Genomic DNA, 21,866 nt, shown 5'->3' with positions numbered 1-21,866 from the left:
CTGCTCCTCTGTACCTGTGTTCTCCTGAATGGGAGAGCCTCCGTTTAACATGGGCAGTGTCCTGGGCCAAAAGTAAAACAAGGACAGGTGGGCTAAGTCCGACAAAGGGTGGCCGAGGGTCGAAAGCTCCCAGTCCAGCACTGCTATAACGCGACTCTGCAACAAGATGCACACAAGCCTTTGACACATTGAAATGAAATCAAATGGAGTAAGGAAGCAGGGGACACAGTACATCCAACAATCGTATTTCATCAGAATGCAACATGAAGTCATAGTTGGTAGTCCTTTCCCACAGTGGCACATCTCATGAAAACCAACCAGCCTCAATTGTCTAGAGTCAGCGTCTCTGGTTCTACGGAGGGCTGCTAATCCTTCTGCACTCCGCCCTGACATCTCCGCTAACAGACAGATGCAAACACAGCTCATACTTCTCAACCAGAGGAGCTGTGGCAAAGCAGAAATTCTAATGATTAATTGTGAGAATTAATGTATAAGCAAGCATATGGTGATGAATCTAACTATGTAATACGTATATCATTACAGCAATAATATTTTAAAGTTATATAAACTTATCAAGAGAGAGCTGACTCCCTCAAATTGTCCACACACAACGCAGCATGTGTGTGCCCTGAGTTCACCACACACAAGATAAGCAAATATATTTTAAAAAAATTTTAAAGGTTGCCAAGTAATCTTCAGAGTTGAAATGATATGCACCAAGCTAACAGCAATGGTTTACTTAAAGGGACTAAGGTTGGCTGAGGGGTGGTAGTGCACACCTTTAATCCCAGCACTTGAGAGGTAGAGGAAGGTGGGATCTCTGTGAGTTGAAGTCTAGCCTGGGCTACAGATCAAGTTCCAGGACAGCTAGAGCTGTTAGAGAAATCCTGTCTCTAAATAAATAATTAAGTAATTAAATAAATAAATAAAAGAGGGGGGACTGAGGTTGGGGGTGAAGTGTGGGAGCCCACAAAGATTCCAACTTATGGGTTGACTCAAGGTCAGAGAGGCAGGGTTTATGTTGCTCTCCAAGGCTGCACAATAGGGTGCAAAGGCATGGTTACCAGGTGTTTTATATTTCAAGGCCTAGTCACAAGATGCTTTGCCGTGGGCCGTGGCTGTCAGGTGTTTTGAAGGGTCTACACTTGGTTGTACGTTGTGCTTTGATCTTGAAAGGGGGAGGTCTTTTGCCTCATCCCTTGCTAGTGTATAAAAATCCCATTAGCAATAAACTCCAGGGTGCTAGGTATTGACCCAGGGCCCTCCCGAAGCTATCCTGAGTCTTTTTCTGTCTACGTCTATATTTCTTCCTATTATTTCTCAATTCCTCACTCCCCTCTTCAAGGGACCCTTTGATAGGTCAGGGCTGAACCCCAACCCTGAACCCCGACAGTGAAGTGCAGAGAGTGACACCTCAATTAAGAGAATTCTATACAGCGGCATGACATCATGGAGCTTGCATTCTGAAAGGGTCACTCCACACGCTATGTTATGACTGACTGAGGGGACTGTAACAATGACTGAGGCAAATGATCCATTGCCAGATGAAAGCAATGTGAGTCAGGGTGTCCCAAGCCTCCCACCACCTCTGCGTGTGGTTTGACTCCCTTGATTCTTTTGGAAAGCTAAGACATAGTATTGTAGAGTTGTGGCTATTGTGGGTTCTGAACCACACAGATCTATATTCAAATCAGAGCCTAGGTTACAGAGTAAATGATACTGTCTCAAAAAAAGTAAAGAAAGGAAAGGGAAACACAGGTTATTGGTCATTAATGTGCTTGCCCAGGTCTAGGTTCAATCTAGAGGCACTGAAAAAAAAGTCTTATTTAATTAAGATATAAACTTATAGCCCAAGTGATATTATGCAGCAAAAATAAATTAAAAGTTTAAATACTAAGTATCCTATACTTAGGACACAACCTAATTCTCACACATATCTCCAGTCTAAATATTTGATTTAACTAAATACTAAGGACAGTTTTGAAATAACAGATTGTGGCCATTGAACCTGCTGGGTAAAATGTCAAATGAAGTCATTCAGGAATCATGGAGCCTGAAGAAGGAGCAATCAATTCTGCAGCATCTCACAGGAGGTAGAAAGAGCTACAGGAAGGGGCTGGAGAGATGGCTCAGCAGTTAAGAGCACTCACAGCCCTTCCAGAGAACCCAGGTTCAGTTTCCAGCGCCCACAAGGCAGATCACAACTATCTGTATCTCTAGTCCCAGGGAATTCCACACCATTTTTTGACCTCCGTGGGTACCAGGTACAGATATGATATATAGACATATGTTGTGGAATATTATTTTAACTGGGCAAAGATGCGTTACATTTGTTTATGCTGCAGAATATTACTTTAACTGTGTAAATATGTGTTACATTTGTTTATCCTGCATTTGCTTAATGCTGTAAAGATGTGTGTTTAATTATGTAAAGATATGTTGCATCTGTTTCACCTTGCCTATCTAAACTACTTGATCGGTCTAATAAAAGGCTGAATGGCCAATAGCTAGGCAGGAGAAAAGATAGGCAGGGCTGGTGGGCAGACAGAATAAATTGGAGGAGAAATTTAGGCCTGAGAGGGAAAAACAAGAAAAGAAGGAAGAGAGAATGAGGGACACCCCTTGGGCAAGAAGCCAGCCACCCAGACATAGAGGAGCAATGAAAGTAAGCTAACAGAGGTCAGAAAGGTAGTAAGTCCAGAGGCAAGAGGCTGATAAAGAGAAACAGTTAACTTAAGGGAAAAGAGCTAGCCAGAAATGTGCTTAAGCTAGGTTGAGTTTTCAAAACTACTAACAAGTCTCTGTGTCATGATTAGGAGAGCTGGCTGGTGGTCCAAAAGAAAAAGCCTGGTATAGACATACTTTTAGACAAAACACTCAGACACATTTAAAAAAAAAAAAAAAAAGAAAGAAAGAAGGGGGACGGGTGGTGGTGGTGCACACCTTTAATCTCAGTGCTTAGGAGGAAGAAGCAGGTGGATGTCTATGAATTTGAGGCCAGCCTGATCTATAGAATGAGTTCCAGGACAGCCAGGGCTACCCAGAGAAATCCTGTCTCAACAAACAAACAAAAAGTAAATAAAAATAAAAAAGTGTGGTGGGTTGAAAGAAAATGGCCCCCAAAGGGAGTGGCACTATTAGGAGGTGTGGCTTTGTTGGAGGAAGTGTGTCACTGTGGGAGCTGGCTTTGAGGTCTCTTTTGCTCAAGCTTCCCTCAGTGTGACTTTCAATTGACTTCCTGTTGCCTGTGAGATGTAACACTCTCAGCTTCAACACCACGTCTGTATGCACACCGCCATGCTCCCTGTCATGATGAAAATGGACTGAATCTCTGAAACTGTAAGCAAGCCACCCCAACTAAATGTTTTCTTTGTAAGAGTTGCCATGGTCATGGTGTCTCTTCACAGCAATAAAAACCCTAACTAAGAAGAAAAACTGAAAGAAATAATAGAAGCTGTGTGAACCTATAATCCCAGTACTCAGGAGGCTGAGGCAGGAGGATGGTGAGCTTTGTTGTGGGATAATCTTTTTGTACACTATGAAGATGTCTCTGCCAAGGCACCTTCTGATTGGTTTAATAAAGAGCGGAAGGGTCAATAGCTGGGAGAGGATAGGCGGGACTTCTGGGTAGAGAGAAGAACTGGGGGGAGGGGGAGAACCTGAGAGGCACGGAATTCACCAATGACACAGAGGGAGTCAGATGTACAGTATGGAGTAAGGGTAAAGAGCCACGTGGCAGAACATAAATTAATAGAAATGGGTTAATTTAAGTTGTAAGAGCTAGTTGGGAACAAGCCTAGGCTAAGGTCAAGCTTTTATAATTAATAAAAAGTCTCCGTGTCATTATTTGGGAGCTGGCAGTCCAAAGAAAGTCCAACTAGAGTTTGAGGCTAGTTTGGGCTACATTTCAATGTCCTGTCTTTAACAAAAAAAGAAATAAAAGAGTACAGAGTATGGTATGCATGATAACAGGGCGTTTCAGTTTCAGATGACCGACTAATCGGTTACATGAGAGGCTGCAGGGGCCGGGGGTCCATGCAGCATTGAAGGTTGACAGTCTAATGTGGAAATCAGACTTCACCACTGTCACGAACTGACAGCATGTCTGTGAGCCCTCAGAGCCACAGGTTTACCCCCAGTGGCTGGCATTACTAGTTAGAGTCACAAGCCTTCCTGATGGGATCAGCCTTCATAGAAGAAAAGGACATCCTCTAGATCGTCCCCACCCACCCCTGCGCAATGTGAGGACAGGGAAGAAGGTCAAGTGCAAACCCAGGGGATGCTGCGTCTTATCCTGGGCTCCTCAGCTCACAACTGTGAGAAATGCTTGTTTGCTGTGATATAAGGGCCCAAATTGTTTCTCTTTCTCTCTGCTCTGGATTTTCTCAATTGCCTCTGGACATTTCCTCTCTCTTATTCACAACAGAAACCCTTCCCTAAGAATGGAGAAGTCAAGTTGGCAGTTTCTTTACTGTGCCTCCTTGCACAGTAAAGTAACCAGAGTGCGTGGCTGAGGAATGTGCTTTTTCTGACCTACCCCACACATTCCTGGAAGGTTTGTCACCAAAATTGTTTCTGTTTTATGTCCTAACCATCATATTCTAATGACCAAAACAAAAATTACTGTTTTTTTTTTTTTTTTAACTTCAACCTTACAGAACAATCACAGTTCAATTAAAGATCTTTTCTAATTCCCTCCCCAATTCCAAAATTTTTAGTGCATGTGCTGGGTGGGTTGTCTGGGAAGACAGAACCTCAGCTGAGAAAGTCTCCATCAGAGGCAAGCCTTGCGGGGTGGGGCCTCTTGATTAATGACTGATGTGGGAGGGCCCAGGCCTCTGGGAGCAGTGCCGCCCCAGGGCAGGTAGGTGGTCCTGGGTCACATATGAAAGCAGGTCTTTCCCTCAGTGATGGGCAAGGGTCAGAAGATGTGAGCTGAATAACCCTTTCCTCCCCATGTTGCCTTCGGTCAGAATTTATCATCCCAGTACAAAACAATTTAGGACGTGCATATTATGAGACGCAAATGTTCCTTAAGTTTCGATGCAGAATAGGGCTTGGCAGGCACTCACAGAAAGGTAAGATGGAAGCAGAGGAGGAGGAAGTGGGAGGGGAAAGGAGGGGTGGGGGCTGAAGTAAGCAGGCATCAGCTGTGTATCGGGCCCAGTGAGTTGAGACCTATTTTACGGAATGTGGAGGAGGAGGTGGAGGCTCTCTGGACCTCTCTATATTACCCTTCTGTTTCCTTCCATTTTAACCCACCCCCACCCGACAGGGTTTCTCTGTCTAACAGCGCTGGCAGGCAGTCCTGGAACTTGCTTTGTAGACCAGGATGGCCTTGAACTCACTGAGATCCGCCTGCCTCTACCTCCTGAGTGCTGAGATTAAAGGCGCTGTGTCAACACACCTGGCTTTAAAATTCTTTTAAAAAAATACTTTAAATTTTTATTTTATTTATATGTGTGTGTTGCCTGCATTTAAATGCCATCATAAACAGGAAGTACCTGAAGAAGCCAGAAGGGGGCGCTGGCGAGCAGCCAGTGCTGTTAACTGCGGAACTCTCTCTCCAACCCCCAGGTTTTTATTTTTAACTCTTCGTGCTGGTTCACTCAGGATCGCTCCTTCTACACCTAGTCATATAGTTCGCTCGACTAATATATCGGCACGTGGGTCTAGATTGTTCTTTTGCTTTTTCTCAATTATTTTTTTTCTCTCCATCTGTGTTTTACGCTCATTAGGGGATGTATTTCCTTCCTGATGAATGTCTCAGAGCACAGAGTTGGTAACAAGTGAATGCTTGTTGACTTGAATTATGATGCCACGTTACTTCCACGAACTAGTAATAATATTTACTAGTGGCAGAAGTTGACTGAATTCAACATAACTATTAATTATTTGATAGAAAATATTTTTATTACTATATAACCTGAAAACATTAAAGATAATGATACATGTAACAAATTAGGATCGCAGATGAATAGGTAAAATCTGTATCTACTGCTTTCTTTTTTAAAAAGCAAGATTTATTTTTTATATTTATTTATTTAAGAGTGTGTGTGTGTGTGTGTGTGTGCGCGCGCGCGCGTGTGTCTTGTGTACAGGGCCCACAGATGCCAGAAGGTGTTGGCTCTTTTGGAACTAGAATTATAGATGGTTGGTGGCTTCCCTAGGTAGGTGGTGGGAACTGAACTCAGGTCCTCTGGGGGAGCAGTGGGCTCAGGAATCATATTCCATCCCCCCAGACCTCCTTGCTTTCTCTTTACAAACAATCCTTTCCCAGACACTTTGATACATTGCTTGTCTGAAGATAGATGATGCCCGTTTTGGTGTCTGCACTGGGTTTAAAATCAGAGATTAACTACACAAGCAGGAAAACAATCCAGTATTCCCTATAGTTTACTGTCAGATTTAGTATGTTAGGACTAACTCTAAAACTTAACTATCTTAGTCAACAACATATAACCTATAAGGATCAAGGTTTGACTTCTTCCTGTTTCTTACTTGCCTTAAATGAAAACTAAAAGTACCCAGAGTTACAGAACACAGAGGACTCTGGCATATTGAAGGGCAGGCTCTAGAATATTAATACATCAAATCACATATATTAAAGACAGACCAGACTCTGCTGTTTTAAGGTATGAGCTGTTATAATTTTCCAGGGCACAAATTAGCATTGCTCTATTTCTTAAGCTTAAAGTGGGAAGCTGGCAAAGTTAAATTCAGAAATTAGTGCCATTGACAAAAAGTTTTACACACACACACACACACACACACACACACACACACACACACACACACACACACTGTACTTCTGATGGTTAGACAATGGTTTTCTGACTTTAACGTGGCACAGGGACCATTTATACTCAGTATAAACCACACTTGGAAATTTCATCTTTCCTCTAGCAATCTGAGGCACTGCACTCTCTCATCATGCTGGGCAGTTGGGCAGACACACCATCACTCGGGTAAGCAACTCACATTCTAGAGTGGACTGTGCTGCTAAACTTAATGCCCTAGGTATCCTAACTGTATTTTCAAATTAGGCTACTTCAGCTTATACCAGCTAGCAGGCTATAACCCTACTGTACGATGGGGGCTGTGCAGCCCCACCCAAGCTGGCTTTTCTAGGAAAACTTGACTGACCTGCTGGTAAATGTGCTTACATGTGTTTATAAAATTCAGTTGATGTAGTTCTATGTTTTAATTATGCCCATCGTGCTATATATAGTATTTTCTATTTCTATATTTCTATATATACTATTTATATAGTTTTTTCTCCCTGCACTCTTTCTAAAGGGGAGAGATAGGAAGTAAGAAGCCCCAGAACATGAGCAATGCAAGTCCTAAAAACACTTAACACCAGGAGGATTAATCAGCTAAGGAAATCCTCCTCTAGGAAGTAAGACTCAGCTATAAATCTTCACTTGTTTGGGTTCTATCCAAAGAAGCACTCTGTGTATTTACACAGGGAAAGGTTAGGTTAATCTCATGTAACTCTTGGGTGGAAGCCTCAAGGGGGCTTCTGGGATTCCTTCCTGAGCTTATACTAAACAAATGATAGATTCTCATGACATAGTACAGAAGAACTCAGAGGAAATGTAAGGGAACTAGAAGAAAGAGCTAGAATATGGGCAAGCTAAGCATTTTAGGTAGTAGACTGAAATCTTTGACATGAGGGCATCTTCCAAGTCCTGCGTAAGTGATGAATGTGATACTGTTGAAGATTAGGACCAGCGCCCAAGGCAGACAGGGTCCTATGCTATAACATCTGCAGGACTCATCTCCAGAGGCTTTGAGTCAGAGACAGTATGAGCTGTGGGCAGGAGCAGACTGTTCTAGGCTCCTTGAGCACTCTGGAGGTGGGAGTTGGGGGACATCTGTTTCCTTCCGGAGTCTCAGGTCAGCCCTATACAACACATCACAAACCCGGCTCACTGTACCTCTTTGGGGTGGAAAACTATGTTATCCAGCTTGAAGTCTCCGTGAATCAGGCTCTCCTCATTGTCATTATGTGGCAAGTTCTTCATTAGCCACTTGGAGAGCTGGTCCATGGCAGGGATGTCTTGATGGGCTGCAGCCTGGTACTGCTTTGTCCAGGTGGATACCTGACGGTATAAATGAGAAAGTGATAGACTGGAAAATAGAATGTGGGAGTCGGTGATTCTCAAACAAATCCATCTGTGCCTAAGTCTACTTGACTCCTAATCACTTAACAGAACATCCTCCAAGTGACAAACAATGAACAATTTACTAATAGGTAATAAACTCAGGGAAATAGACCATTTCTCAGCTTCATGTATAGGAGGCTCATAAATGGGTTTCTCAAAAATGACCATAAGTTTCTTTAGGGCAAGAATCTATTTCTGCTTTCTTGATATTCAAAAAAAAAGTATTCCATAAGTACTAAGCACATCTCAGATATTTGCTTTGCACAATTCAGGAGGCAAAACAGTAGAAAATCCATTGGCAAACCAAGTGAAGCTGAAACAGAAGGTCTTACTGGACAGAAGTTATCTAAAAAATAAAACCAGGGCTGGGGAGACGCTCAGCCAGTGGAGGGCTTGCTGGGCAAGCAGAAGGACCTGAGCAGGATCACCAGAATCTACATGAAGAGAAAATAAAGGGAAGGGAGGGAGGAAGGAAGACAAAGCCAGCCAGGTGTGGTGGACATGCTTGGAACTCTAGCACTGAGGAGGCAGGAGGCCCCCTGAAGCTCACTGGTCAGCCAGACTAACCAGGAAGCTGCAGGTCAACCAATAAGAGGCCCTGTATTAAAACATAAGGTGGGTGGCTCCTGAGTATGACACTCCCCATCCATGTGCACATACTTACATGTATATCTGCATACACATGTGCACCCACTCAAAACACAATCACACACACACTAAAAATATTATTTCATGCTAAAAATATATCTGGATACATATATATTGCCAAGGATGATGTTAAAATGGCAAAACTTCAGAGAGCCACACAATAACAGGGTGTGCTTGGACTAGACACTTCTGGTGCATTGTTTCTGGGAGCCCTGAGGTATGTTTTAATGTAGGCCACTTACCTGTCTTTTGCAGTAGCCGACTCCAGTACCGTAGCCGTCCAGCTGCAGTGACTTGACATTCAGTGAATGCAGCCACGCCAAGGTTTCTATCACAGACACATATATAGCTGCGCGTTCTGCTGGGCTAACTCCAGGAAGTGAAAAATCACGAAAGATGCGACCCTATCAAAGGGATTACAATGGTCGGTTTAAATAGCTGACACACAAAACATACACTTTATAGAGTATGTTAGGCATAGCTTTATTTGGGAAATGTGTGAGAGGCTACATACAGAGGCAAAATACAAGGACATGCCAGGATGAACCTGAAGGCTTAAAACTGCTTAACCACATCTCTAAATTACAAACAATTTGAATTTGCTCTCAATGGTTTGCTCTTTCTGTGTGGAAGAGCCTCCCCCGCCCCAAGTCCCCACCTTCCTGTTTGGTCACTACCACTGTAGGTAGCTCTTCACTGACACCTAGTGGAGTGTTTAAGAACAAGTGTTTGAGACCTACTTACTAAATTGGCTCCTCGTCCATTTTAGCCCTCCCTCATTGTGTGTACTTGAAACAAAAACTGTAAGCCCTTAGAAAGGAACTGTATTAAAATGTTGAACAAACAACATTGTCTATGACTATAATAACATTCAACTAATATAAGTTGAATAAGTAACTCCATAATTTAAAAACAAAGCAACAACTGAGTAAGACTTAACTTACCCGCACGTGCTCCATCACGTAAAATTCCGTCCCGATGACAGAAGCAGCGCTGCAGTACAGCAGCGGCTTGGGAACAGGGAATCCCACGGAGAACAAGGCTGTCTGGACTCTGAATTCTCTATCGATCTAGATGGGATTATTAAAAAACAGAAACATGGAAATTTTATAACTACATGTGAGCCAATCTCAACTCAGGCTATCGGCTACAAAACTGTGTCAATAAATAACCCGGAGCTGACAGTAACCGTTCCCTTAGCGGGAGGCCTGTTCAGTCATTACAGTTACAAAGTGGGGCAGCTCCAAAGCCTGCAAATTTCACCGGGTGAAAGGACAGGCGTTTGCATGGGGCTCACTAGCGGCTCTTGTAGCATGAGGGCGACAGTCTGGCTGTACTTCACAGGTTTTGTGAAAGCGCACCCCTCTCTTCTCAGCAGTCCCCTGCTTGCTGGCTTGACATCTCCCTTCACACTTCCCAAGGGGCTCAGGGGGGATTTCCTCTAGTCAGATGCAGGAGCTGGGCGAGGTGGGGGTGGTTGGAAAAGCCAACCATCCCTGTTGCACATCAAAGAGAAGCATGCTTCCAAGGAGGGGGCATGACGACCCTTACAGGTGCCGTCTGTTGTGGAGATCCAGGTAACTATGGGGGAACCAGGCAGCTAGAGCAAATTGGTATTAAAGCTGGATCCCATGGAAGACAAGAGGAAAAGTGACATCCTTGGCCAGAACACACAGGCAGGCCCAGAAAGGACCCAAGAGTGTGGCTTATAGCAGAGCTGTGATACACGGGAGCAAGGATGATTCGTGCGCATGGACAGTGCCTTGCTCCACAGGCAAGGGTCACTGACCAGTTCTGAGGAGGGAAAACCATGATATCAATGCAGCCATGGAGCAGGGACTAACTAAACCAAGGTGAGAACAGCCAACAGTACCAATGGCTACTGAAAGAGACGTGTGTAACCGCCCTGGTGCCAGGGAATGGGGGAGGGGGTAAGGAGCTGGAGACAAAGGAGTCAGGGAATTACAAGCTGGACGGCAAAGCAGACATGCCATCTGTGAAAACACAGACAGACATGGGGATGCTGAGGAAGTTAAGATGAGGTACTCTACATCTGCGGAGCTGTGCTTAGGCTGAGAGCATGCTGTGTTCTGCTGTGGTCTGGTGGACTATAGTCAAGAAGAGAATCAAAGAAGACTGCTACTGAGGTACACATTTCTAGTCAGGGTGAGGTTTTCCTTCAGGCATGCCATGTAACAAAAGGTACCCAACTTTTTTTTTTAAAGTATCCATGTTATTTCATGTTTTCAGGAATATGGCAAAGCTAAGAAAGTCAGAATCTGTGTTCTCTTATTACTATGATATTAAATCCACTCCACAATGATCTTTCCCAGTGAATGACTAGAAAGCACAAGATGTCCGGGTAGTGATGGCACATGCCTTTAATCCTAGCACTCGGGAGGCAAAGGCAGGGGATCTCTGTGAGTTCGAGGCTAGCCTGGTCTACAGAGTGAGTTCGGGACAGTCAGGGCTATACAGAGAAACCCTGTCTCAAAAAACAAAAAACTAAACTAACAAAAGTACATGACTACAGTAACAACCAATGTACGTACATCTACAGTAACTAAGTACACGCAAAGTACTTACTACAGTAACATCTACACTCAAACTATACATAAAGTACACATGCAGATTACTATAGTAACATCTACACATGCAGAGTACTTAGTTACTATAGTAACATCTACACATGCAGTTAGTTACTATAGTAACATCTACCACGCAGAGTACTTAGTTACTATAGTAACATCTGCACACTCAGAGTACTTAGTTACTACAGTAACATCTACACATGCAGAGTACTTAGAATGTTCTCCTGAACTTGGATCTATGTCCTTTCTGGTTCTCTAACTATCCCAATAATGCCTGTTTTTGCAAACAGGAAAATTTAGTTTAGAAATTGACAAATCATGTTTGTATGTATTTATAAGGCATGGCATGATAACTTGGTTTATGTATATATTAGGTCAGTGAAGAATTCTAAAATAATTAGAAAACTTAATTTGTAAGAAACATTTTTTATAATTCTCCCTGATTAGTCTAAAACTTAAAGCCTACTATACAATGATTACTCTTGTCTTTTTTTTTTTTTTGCCACTGAATGATTAGAAGATCATTGTCCAAAGCAAATAGATTAAAATAACTCAGCAGGTAGAGATTGTCATTGCAGATACCCTTAGTATGTAGGGGAAAGATCATCTAGGAGTGAGTAGTGATGAACACCCACATCCACAGGGAGTGATGAAGTCCACCAGGAGACCTGTTGCTGTTCAGGATGACAGTTTAAACACAGCTCTAGATTTCATCCCTTTTCAAACAAAAGGGGTGCAGCTGAAGCGAATATTTAATTAAAAGAGGGGTGCATTTCCACTGGTCAGTAATGGTGAGAAGACTTTCAAATGCAGTTTGAATGGTCTTTGTGTTTTTCAGAGGCAGTTACTTGTGCTGGAAGAACAGCTCGCTGTGTGCTGTGCATACCTTATGTGCTTTGGGAAGAAGGGAGCCCGGAGGTTTCTTCCTGAGAACATAGGCTTGAGATCCTTTCTGGAGGAAAAAGGTTGGATTCGATTGTCCTGATCTAGAGAAAAAGGTTTTTAAAAGGTCAGTTATAAACATGTCTCCTTCCTCCTGAAATCCCACTGAAATGTCAGAAAAGATGAGAAACAAAAATAAATGGATCTCAGAGCAGGGTTAACCGCAGGGGTGCCCCCAGCAGCTCATGGAGGACACCGTGGTGATACTAAATTGAGGGCAGCCTGCTGGCACCTGAGGACCCTACAAACACAACAGAAGAAATGCCTCCCAGTTCTAACAGACACTAAGTAAACAAATGCAGAAGCCCCCTGCACTGGGGGACTATTTCCAACTCAACACAGCACTGGCTAAATCCCCTTCCCCACTCCACCCAGTCAGCGGTGGGAAAACACTGATGACCTCAGTATACAAACCACTGAGCTAATAGCAATGACCGTTAAGAACTTGAACATGATATCTGGTGCTAAAGAAACTGCTGAAGACTGAATCCTTCTGTTTAGGTGGGCAGTTAGGGATGGGTTATTTTGATAAGATCCTGGCTGTCCATTAATATCACAAGACCCTAATATGCTACGCTTAGCCTCTTTGAAGCAAATAAAAAATAAGTAGTACATACAGACAGGAGAGAATCGTGAATTTCTCCAGAGTCCTTGCAGTAACCCATCAGAATGGAGGGTTTGTTCTGTCTCCTGTACCCCTGCAGGGACAGGTTAGGTGCAAGGGGGGAATGTGTGGGTCCTACCCTGGTTGAGAAGCCTGTCACACATGCCACAGTCCACACATGCCAATAAAACAAAACACCACAGACTAGGTAGTTTAGAAACTGCCAACACTCACTTCTCATGGTTCTACAGTCTGAGAGGCCTGAGACCAAAGGGCCAGCCCTTGGTGTGGAATGATGACTTGCTTCCTTATTAATGGCGCCTTGCATTATATCCCCACACAGAAAGGGGCAAGGCAGATCTTAGGGAGGGGAGGAAGCCAGGCAAGGGCACAGTGCTAGTGGGTGGCTAGGTAAGTTACTTAGTGGGTGGCTTCAGCCTGACCCATGGATGCAATGTGGAGACTGGACATGAGAACTCTGTAGAGTTCTCCACCTGAGAGTCATCTTCTCTCTGAAGCAAGTAAGGTGCAGAGGTTACCCTCCTGAAAATGGCCAAGTGCCATCTTGGATGCAACAACATTCAGGCCAAAGGAGGATCTAAGAATCCAGGGACAGTCCTCAAAAGAGTGACAAGAGGCAGGCGATAATTCAGTGGGTAAGGATGTAGAGTAAAAGGGCCAGCCAAAGAAATACCTCTGACCTTGAAACAAGAACCAGAGAAAGAAATATGACCTGGCCCGAAACCAGAGCCCCAAGGTTAAAAAGGACCAGTGAAAGAAAGCCAAAGAAACACACTCTGCCCCTGAGCAACTGAGCATGAAATCCAGCCGATCTCTGAGCTTGTCCAAGCTCGGGGAACTGAAATCCAACCAATTCCCACCCTGAAAATCTTCACCCTGGAAAAACTCCGCCCCTAAGAAGCCCTATATAAGCTCTGTACCTGTTCAGTTGGCAGCTGCCTTTTTCCACTCTGGCAGAGGCAGCCACTCTCTGGATTTCTCCCTCCCAATAAATCCCTCGAATGAGTTTTGGGTAAAGACCTTCTTTTGCCGGAGGGGCAGAGAAGTAACAACTTTCACTGGAGCAGGAGAAAACTGCTATATTTCTGCAGGATTTCCCCTTTAGTAGAGTGAAGCAGAGAAGTAACAACATTTGCCAGAGCAGGGAAGCAATGGAAATCTCTGCTGAGAAACTCCCTTAGTGGAGTGGAGCAGAGAAGCAATGGACATCTGAGGGGAAACTCTTAGAGTAGAGCTGTAACAGCTCTCTCAGAGAGAAGCAGGATTGCTACATTCCTCAGGGGAAACCATCCCTCACTGGAACACAGCTATAGGTATAGCTTGGCTTCCAACAGCCAGGAGACCTTTCTCTTCAGGGATGTAGGTATAGGTTGGCTTCTGACAGCCAGGAGCCTGGCTTCCAGAGTTCCATTCCTGGGACCCACATCGTAAGAGGACAGAACCAACTCTGCAAGTTGGTTCTTGATTTCTGACCTCTATGTGTACACAGCATTATATTGTACACATGCACACACAATAAAAAGTAATGATTTTAAGAGTGATGAGTGCCAGCCACTGGAGACCTAGCAAAGCTGGGTGTGTCTAGAAACAAGTATTCCTGGGAAAGCATCGGCATCCACTGAAGTAAATCCACTCTTCAAATTCATGATCACAGACCTCGACATGTGCCCACATGGCAGTCACATTTCCTCAGCTCACTAACTTCACTGCTCTTGTGCTCTGAAACCTCTGACCACTCTCTTCCACGCTCTATTGTCACAATCACCCCGTGTCACATTTGAACAAGAAAGCCGAAGCAACCAGAAGTGAACTCGCACAAGCTCCCACCGCTTAGCTGTGGCAGGAACTTCTGTACCTACACACGGAGTTCCTTCCAACAGCGACAGGAAACATTCCACCCTACTTATGCACAGCCCCATCTTTTGTGAGTAGGATTCCAGACCATTCTTGTCTTCTCAAGGTCTTTGCTCTAGAATCTTCTCTTGCACAAATTCTTAATCGCTAGTTGGTTATCCATGAGGCCTTTTCCTGGCTCTCCTTTGTTCCCCTCCACTGCAACTGTCTTCCTCAAAGTCTGTCTTGAACCCACTCAATCAAGCTTTCATCCCCATCTTCCCACTAATGCTGCCTTTTCAAGGTCACTAGCACAAACCATGACACTCTTCTACACTCCCCCCCACTCCTCAAACTCCTTCGTAGCCTCCTTTTAACTCTTTAACTTCTTACTATTAGGGTGCTGTGGCTGGATCGGCAAACTTCCATTTTCTTTAGACTCTTTTTCTAGGTAAGCCTTTCTACCTCGTGGCTTCCAATGCCTTCTCTGTCAAGTGCTACGTCTAGACCAGGTCTCTGCCCTGAAACCATATCCAGCTGGTTACTCTAACACATTCACTTAAGTGTCTAAGAACCACCTGAAACTCCCAAAAAGAACTTCCATATTCCTTCTGTATTAGTACCATTTCTCATCACTATGCCAAAGTGACTGCCGGAAGCAATTTAGGGGAGATAGAAAACCACTTTTTTGCTGGGCATCGCCTTTAATCCCAGCACTTGGGAGGCAGAGGCAGGTGGATCTCTGTGAGTTCAAGGCTAGCCTGGTCTCCAAAGCGAGTACTTGGAAAGGTGCTGCCCCCAAGTCCCTCCCCAACCCAAACCCACTTCTATGAGCTAAGCCACATGATCCAAAGGTTCTGTTGTCAGTGGTCTGGGTGTTTCCAGGTTTGGGATGTCTTATCCAAAGAACTGAAAAAGCACACATCAATGTCAAGGCACAAGAAGTTTTATATAAAGAGATGGTGTAGGGTTTAATACAAGGAAACATCAGGATACTTGAGCAAGGGTGCCCCAAAGCAGTGGTTATTGTTTGGGGCTTTCTTTTGTGGGGTCCAGGAGGAGAAAGAGTTGGTTGCTAAGGGGCATACTGTGGACAGCTCTCTGCTTTGATTGACAGGCTTGGGTTATTTAAGTCTTTATTGTGAATGTCCTTTCCCACGACGAACCTGATTTTACTCATACACATGCCTAATCAAGCATAAGCATAAGATGGTAAATACAAGTTTTCCCTAAAAGTTTACTCAGAGGACACAATTTGCCTACTTATATCCCCAAACTAATCCAGACCAGGTTGGCCTTTTGCATCTAGTTCCAGAATATTTTCCATCTGTTCCAAGACACACGTTGAATAGACACCAAGCAAAAAAAAAAAAAAAAAAAAAAAAGCTAGTTACCCAAGGGTTGCCAAGGGTTGCACTGTTTGGAGCAGAACGTACACAGCTGATTCAGGTAGGGGTCCCAGGTGCTAAGTGATTCAGGTAGGGGTCCAGGTGCTGTGTTGGGGGGTGGTGCAGTGATCGGTGGGGCCAGGGCTAGTGATTGGTGGGGTGGTGCTTGTGTTCAGGTAGGGGTCCCAGGTGCTTAGGGATTCAGGTAGGGGTCCCAGGTGCTAAGTGATTCAGGTAGGGGTCCCAGGTGCTAAGTGTTTTTTTCAAAAGGTGGCACTCCCAGTGGCGTGCCAAGTGGTTAAGCTTTGCCTACATTTGCCCGTCTCAGTCCCACCAACTACTGAAGCAGCTCCGGCAGCCAGGGGCCGAGAGCTCAAAGGAATAAGCCTGCAGGAACGTTTCCCATCAAACCATGACACCCTCTACGGTCACCTCTAGTTCATGATAACCCCATGCTTAGGTACCATGGCAAAAGCAGAACAGCCCCATCTCTTCCGTTCCTAGCCCACGTCTAATCGATCGTTCTTTCAAATCTACCCAGACTGACATCTCCTCTCACTATTTTACCCCACCACACTGGTCTGGGGCACAAATGTCTCTGCTGGAACTCCGTGACATACTGGTTTTGTTTTCACTTTGCCCTCTTCAGTCAACTCTCAACACAGCAAGCAGAGTTTCTGTTAAAAACAACCGTGATGACAAACTATTTCCTCCTCTCCTCGGAAATCTCTAATCTTTCCCACTTCAGCTCAAAGCAAAGGGCAAAAGCCTTATGACTATGGGCAGGGCTCCTGTTGCCCCACTTAGGGTACTGAGACCACACTGCTCGGGATTTCTCAGCCTATGACACACACTCCCCATCCCTGGCCTTTGCCTCAGTGGCCCACAGTGTCTGGAAAGCTTCTGTGGTCTCATACTCAACCCCTTCTAGTCTTTGCTGACCGCTACCTTCTCAAGGCAGCCTGCCTGCCTGCCTTGTCCTCAACACTTTCTACCCCCATACCACACATAAACCTGCAGATAATACTCAGAAATCGTGTTTGTTATTGTCTGTCTGCTTCACATAGAGTGGAGAATGCAGAAGACCAACCCCGGTGCCAGGCACACGTTAGGCATGAGGCTACAAGATGGAAGTTTTATTCTATCAAGCTACATTTACATTGTTGTTTAATGATATTTTATATTCCCAAAGTGACTTAATATTTGAAAGTTAAAATTTTTGCATAACTAAAAAGAACGTTTACAAAATCTAGAAGGCACAGAATAACTATAGCAAACAAAAGCCATATTATTTTGTTGTTGTTTTGAGACAGGGTTTCTCTGTATAACTTTGGAGCCTGTCCTGGAACTCACTCTGTAGACCGACCAGGCTGGCCTTGAACTAACAGAGGTCTGTCTGGGACTAAAGGCATATGCCACCACTACCTGGAGACAAACGCCATATTCTATCTTGAAGAAATTGCCATATAATTCAAAACAGTTTGAATAACTGTTTTGCATTTCGTACTTATTGTTCTCTTGAGGTTTACCTCCTTAAGCAATATGCTCTATATCTGTCCATTGTTTTATATGTGTTATGTACAGTTGTGGTTGAATCTTTTTCACTGACGTATGGTAGTCCACTATGTAAATGAGTAATTTATTCTTTCATTTTACTACTAATAAATATTAGTGTGCTTTAAAGTTCTTCTACTACAAGCAACACAATGAATGTTCTGAGATTGATTTCCTGATATTCTGGCATAAAATTTTCTTGACATTACATGATAATGTCAAAGGTTGGTCAACAGTAGTTATAGTGACTCATACCTTAATGAGTCTTTAATGTCTTATATCCTAACCAATGCTGGATACACACACACACATCATGCATATATATGATGTGTGTGAACATGTATGCCACCATATGCATAAGGAGGTCAGCAGACAATTTTGTGAAGTTGTTTAAGGGTGACTTTGAACCTCTAATCTTATCGCCTCTGTCTCCAAGTACTAGGACTACAGGTATGCACCACAGACTATTCTTGGTTTATGTGGCACTGGGGATTGACCTGTAGTTTCATGTACACTAGGGGGCACTCTATTTACTGAGGGAGACCCACAGCCTGAGTGGTCTTTTCCTTACACACAATAACGTTTCATAGGGATAATAATTATTCCACCACAAGTTCATGAAAGGTCTTTTCCCCATGCTCTTCCCACTTCTCCAAGCTGATGCCAAGTGTCAGCCCTGATGTGTAAGTTCTATAAATATGTGGGCCTTCTGTGAACTCTAGCTCATTGATATATTTAATTACCTGTGTGCTAATAATATGCCACCTTAATTCAAATTCCCCACTGTTTTTCTTTAGGACTGTTTCTGTTAACCCTTTGGTCTTTCACAGAAAACTTAGTGTTTTTCTCAAACTAGAGAAAAAAAATTGGATTTTGATTGACACTGCTTTGAATCTATACATCAGTTGGGACAAAAAGCAAAAGTTTACAGTACAGACTTTTCGTGTTCGTGTATGTTATTTCTAAATTTCTAAGATTCTTAAAAAATTCCTAATAAGGTTTTGTCATGTCCTATACAAAGGTCTTGCACACCTATTATACTGGTGTTTAGGTAATTGGGTTTTTAAAAAAATGTTATCAGAGCTTTTTGAATGTCATATTTTGATGGTTGCTAAAGATATAGAAATGTATACTTAGCTTTCTTTTTAAATTTTTTTTTTTTTGAGATAGGGTTTCTCTGTGTAGCTTTGCATCTTTCCTAGAACTCATTCTGTAGCCCAGGCTGGCCTTGAACTCACAGAGATCACCTGCCTCTGCCTACTGAGTGCTGGGATTAAAGGGGTGCGCCACCACCCGCCGGTTTGTATACTTATCTTAACAAACTATTACCATGTAGGTCATTGGCTCGCCAACATATGAACCGGTTAGTTTGTACATGGTATTTGTTGGCTGTTTTTGTCCTTTTAAAAAAGTTTGCACTTATATTGTGAAAACATGTGCTTTTTTCTTTTTATATTTATTTATGGGAAGGGGGACATGTGTGGAGGTCAGAGGACAACTTTCAGGAATCGGTTCTCTTCTACAAGAAGTGGTTTCCAGGGACTGACCCCAGGGCGTCAGGCTTGGCAGCAGGTACCTTTATCTGACCTTTATCAGAAAGCCATCCCACTGGCCCAAAGCTTAAAAGAGTTTTTGATATTTTTTGTGGCCTAGTATGTTTAAAATTTTTATAATGTTTTCATCTGTCCAGGAAATGAATGTGTCTTCTCTGTTGAGTCCATACTTCCATACATATACACTAAACCAAACTTATATAATATTTCTGGGAAAATAGTTTTTCTTTAAGATTAATTAATTATTTATTTTGTATACGGTGTACCTGTATGTCAGAAGAAGGCACTAGATCTCACTATTGATGGTTGTGAGCCACCATGTGGTTGCTGGGAATTGAACTCAGGACCTCTGGAAGAGCAGCCAGTGCTCTTAACCTCTGAGTCATCTCTCCAGCCTGGAAAATAGTTTTTGAGATCAGGGATTGCTACATAGCCCATGCTGGCCTCAAATTCACAATCATCCTTCCTTGGACTCCAAGTGTTGGGATTAAAGCTATGTAGCACCAGGCTTGGTTTCAGAAGTAATTTTTGTAGCACAACTAATTTCATTTATTGAGCATGATTTTGGTGAACATCAATGTAATTCAGAATTATTTTTAAATAACACAGGACCACAGTAGCCTGAAGATACATAACCTTTACCCGAAAGCAGGATAGGATGTTCAAAGGAGAAGCTGGCCAAATTCCACACGATGTGGACTAACCATTGAAATTTGAACTTTGATCTGTTTACAGCACAAAGCATTAATTTTAGAAGTGTCAACTGTTCTTTATTCCACCTCTACACAGATATTTCAATGTTTAAGCCCTTTCACCTACATAACTTCATTTCCTTATCAAGACTAATGGGAACAGGCAAATGTTACAAGAAAAAAACTTTGGCCTCAGGATTTATGTCACAGTTAAATCCCTAGATTGAAAGACATAGTTTACTGGAACCATATAAAATGGTTTTATACCGGAACCATATAAAATGGTTTATACTGGGACCATATAAAAATGAAAAGCTATCTATTGCAAAACATCAGCAAAACAAAAAAAAAAAAAAAAAAACAAAACAAAAAAAAAAAAAAACAAAAACAAAAACAAAAAAAAAACTATCTATTGCAAAACATCAGCTTAAATTCACCTGTCAGTGGGGCAGGCACTCCCAGGGTCATCTCACCCAGTTTAATTCCCTTGTTTCAAGAATATCGGCTAAGTGGAAAGCTAGAGTCTGAATCTGTGTACTTCAGGTGGTGTCATTAACCTAGACTCAGGCGACTAAAGTCAATTAAACAAAAGAGCACCAGCCCTTCAGAAAATAATCCTTAGATTGTAGCAGAAAAGGTCAGAGAAGGTATCTATTTCTCCCAAAGCGTCCAGCTTCATCCATCTCAGTGAGTTAGGCACACGATTTTGGTCCTAACAAGACCAAATTATTGCATTGCATAATGGACACTGTGCCTCTACTAGCCCAATTAAGACTAGCCCGGAATTCAAGGACAAGCCATACAGGAAGCGTCCTTTCAGGGAAAGAAATCGCGACTGGGCAAATGAGAAACCCACCCAGGGCCAAAGGCAGAAAAGCACCAAGCACAGACTTGCTCCAGGTGGAGGCGAAGGCTATGGTAGATACCTGTATTGGGTAACAGTCAACACAGCCCGGGGATCTGCCCCAAAGCCAGGCAAGTGCTGATTCAGGTAGGCCTCCAGGCACCTGATGTCCAACTTGTGCTGGGGTAGCACTTCCACGGTATCATTGGTGACATCCATCTCCATGATTGCCACTGCTGTCACAGGGTACAGAGAAGAGGAACCCGGACAGCACAGAGGTAGCGCAGCGGGAGGAAAAAAAAAAACAACTAGAGCTTGGAGGCGTGGCCAGGGCGGGGCTTAGCGGAAGCCAATCACGTGAACTCTGGGCGCCGTTGCTAAGCCGTGTGGGCAGCTGACTCTAGTGACTTGGGGTCTGGCGGAGAAAGGAAGGAAGTGCTTGCTGTGGGCCCCAACTTAGAATTTTCTATCAGCGTCAGAGCTGGAGGCCTCGATTTTATAAAAAATAAAAACAATAAAGAAAAACAAGGTGACAAACACCACTCGGACGAGTGAAGACGCAGAGATCTTCCACCTTAGGTTCAATGACGCATCAGGCGGAAGGCCCGTGTAGTCCGGCTAAGAAGAGGGTCCGCCAGGACCTTGGGTCCCGGAGGAAAAGACCTCGGTGTTCCTCATAGCCTCCTAGAGTAGAAAGACAGAATCGCTGTCGCCCTGATCTGGACACATATGACGCTGGCCCTGCTGCGGCCTGGCTTAGCGGGTCTAGAAAAGAAAGCCGACCGCTTGGAGGAGTGTTTTTGCCGAGGGGAGCCATGACGGCGGCGCACCGGAAGCGGCGCGCCGGAAGAGCGGAGGGCGTGGCGGAGACGTGTCTCACTGGGATGCCTGGAGGCTCTTGCCGGGGTATCGGGATCCGGAAGCCTGTGCCCAGTCTACCTGCACTTCGTGGGCCCAGCGGAGCAGCGTGGGGCGGCGGCGGCGGCGGCGGAGGCCCAGGCTGGGAGCGGAGGCCGCCGGGGGCC

At 43.9% G+C, this 21,866-nt stretch overlaps 1 protein-coding gene across 1 annotated transcript in view; it reads right to left on the bottom strand.

The window, feature by feature from the left end:
* Window positions 1-21,643, bottom strand: part of Acad11 (acyl-CoA dehydrogenase family member 11) — a 73,856-nt gene extending 52,213 nt beyond the window's left edge. The window contains 6 exon segments of the mRNA XM_028869902.2: window positions 15-156; window positions 7,944-8,108; window positions 9,062-9,223; window positions 9,764-9,889; window positions 12,297-12,396; window positions 20,924-21,643. Of these exon segments, the coding sequence (XP_028725735.1) occupies window positions 15-156; window positions 7,944-8,108; window positions 9,062-9,223; window positions 9,764-9,889; window positions 12,297-12,396; window positions 20,924-21,066 (838 nt within the window). The 5' untranslated portion in view covers window positions 21,067-21,643.
* Window positions 21,644-21,866: the final 223 nt, after the last annotated feature.

This window comes from Peromyscus leucopus, chromosome 7 (assembly GCF_004664715.2).
Source record: "Peromyscus leucopus breed LL Stock chromosome 7, UCI_PerLeu_2.1, whole genome shotgun sequence".
NCBI classification, from domain to species: domain Eukaryota; kingdom Metazoa; phylum Chordata; class Mammalia; order Rodentia; family Cricetidae; genus Peromyscus; species Peromyscus leucopus.
The sequence above is the reverse complement of the archived record's forward strand: the minus strand, read 5'-3'. Positions and strand labels throughout refer to the sequence as shown.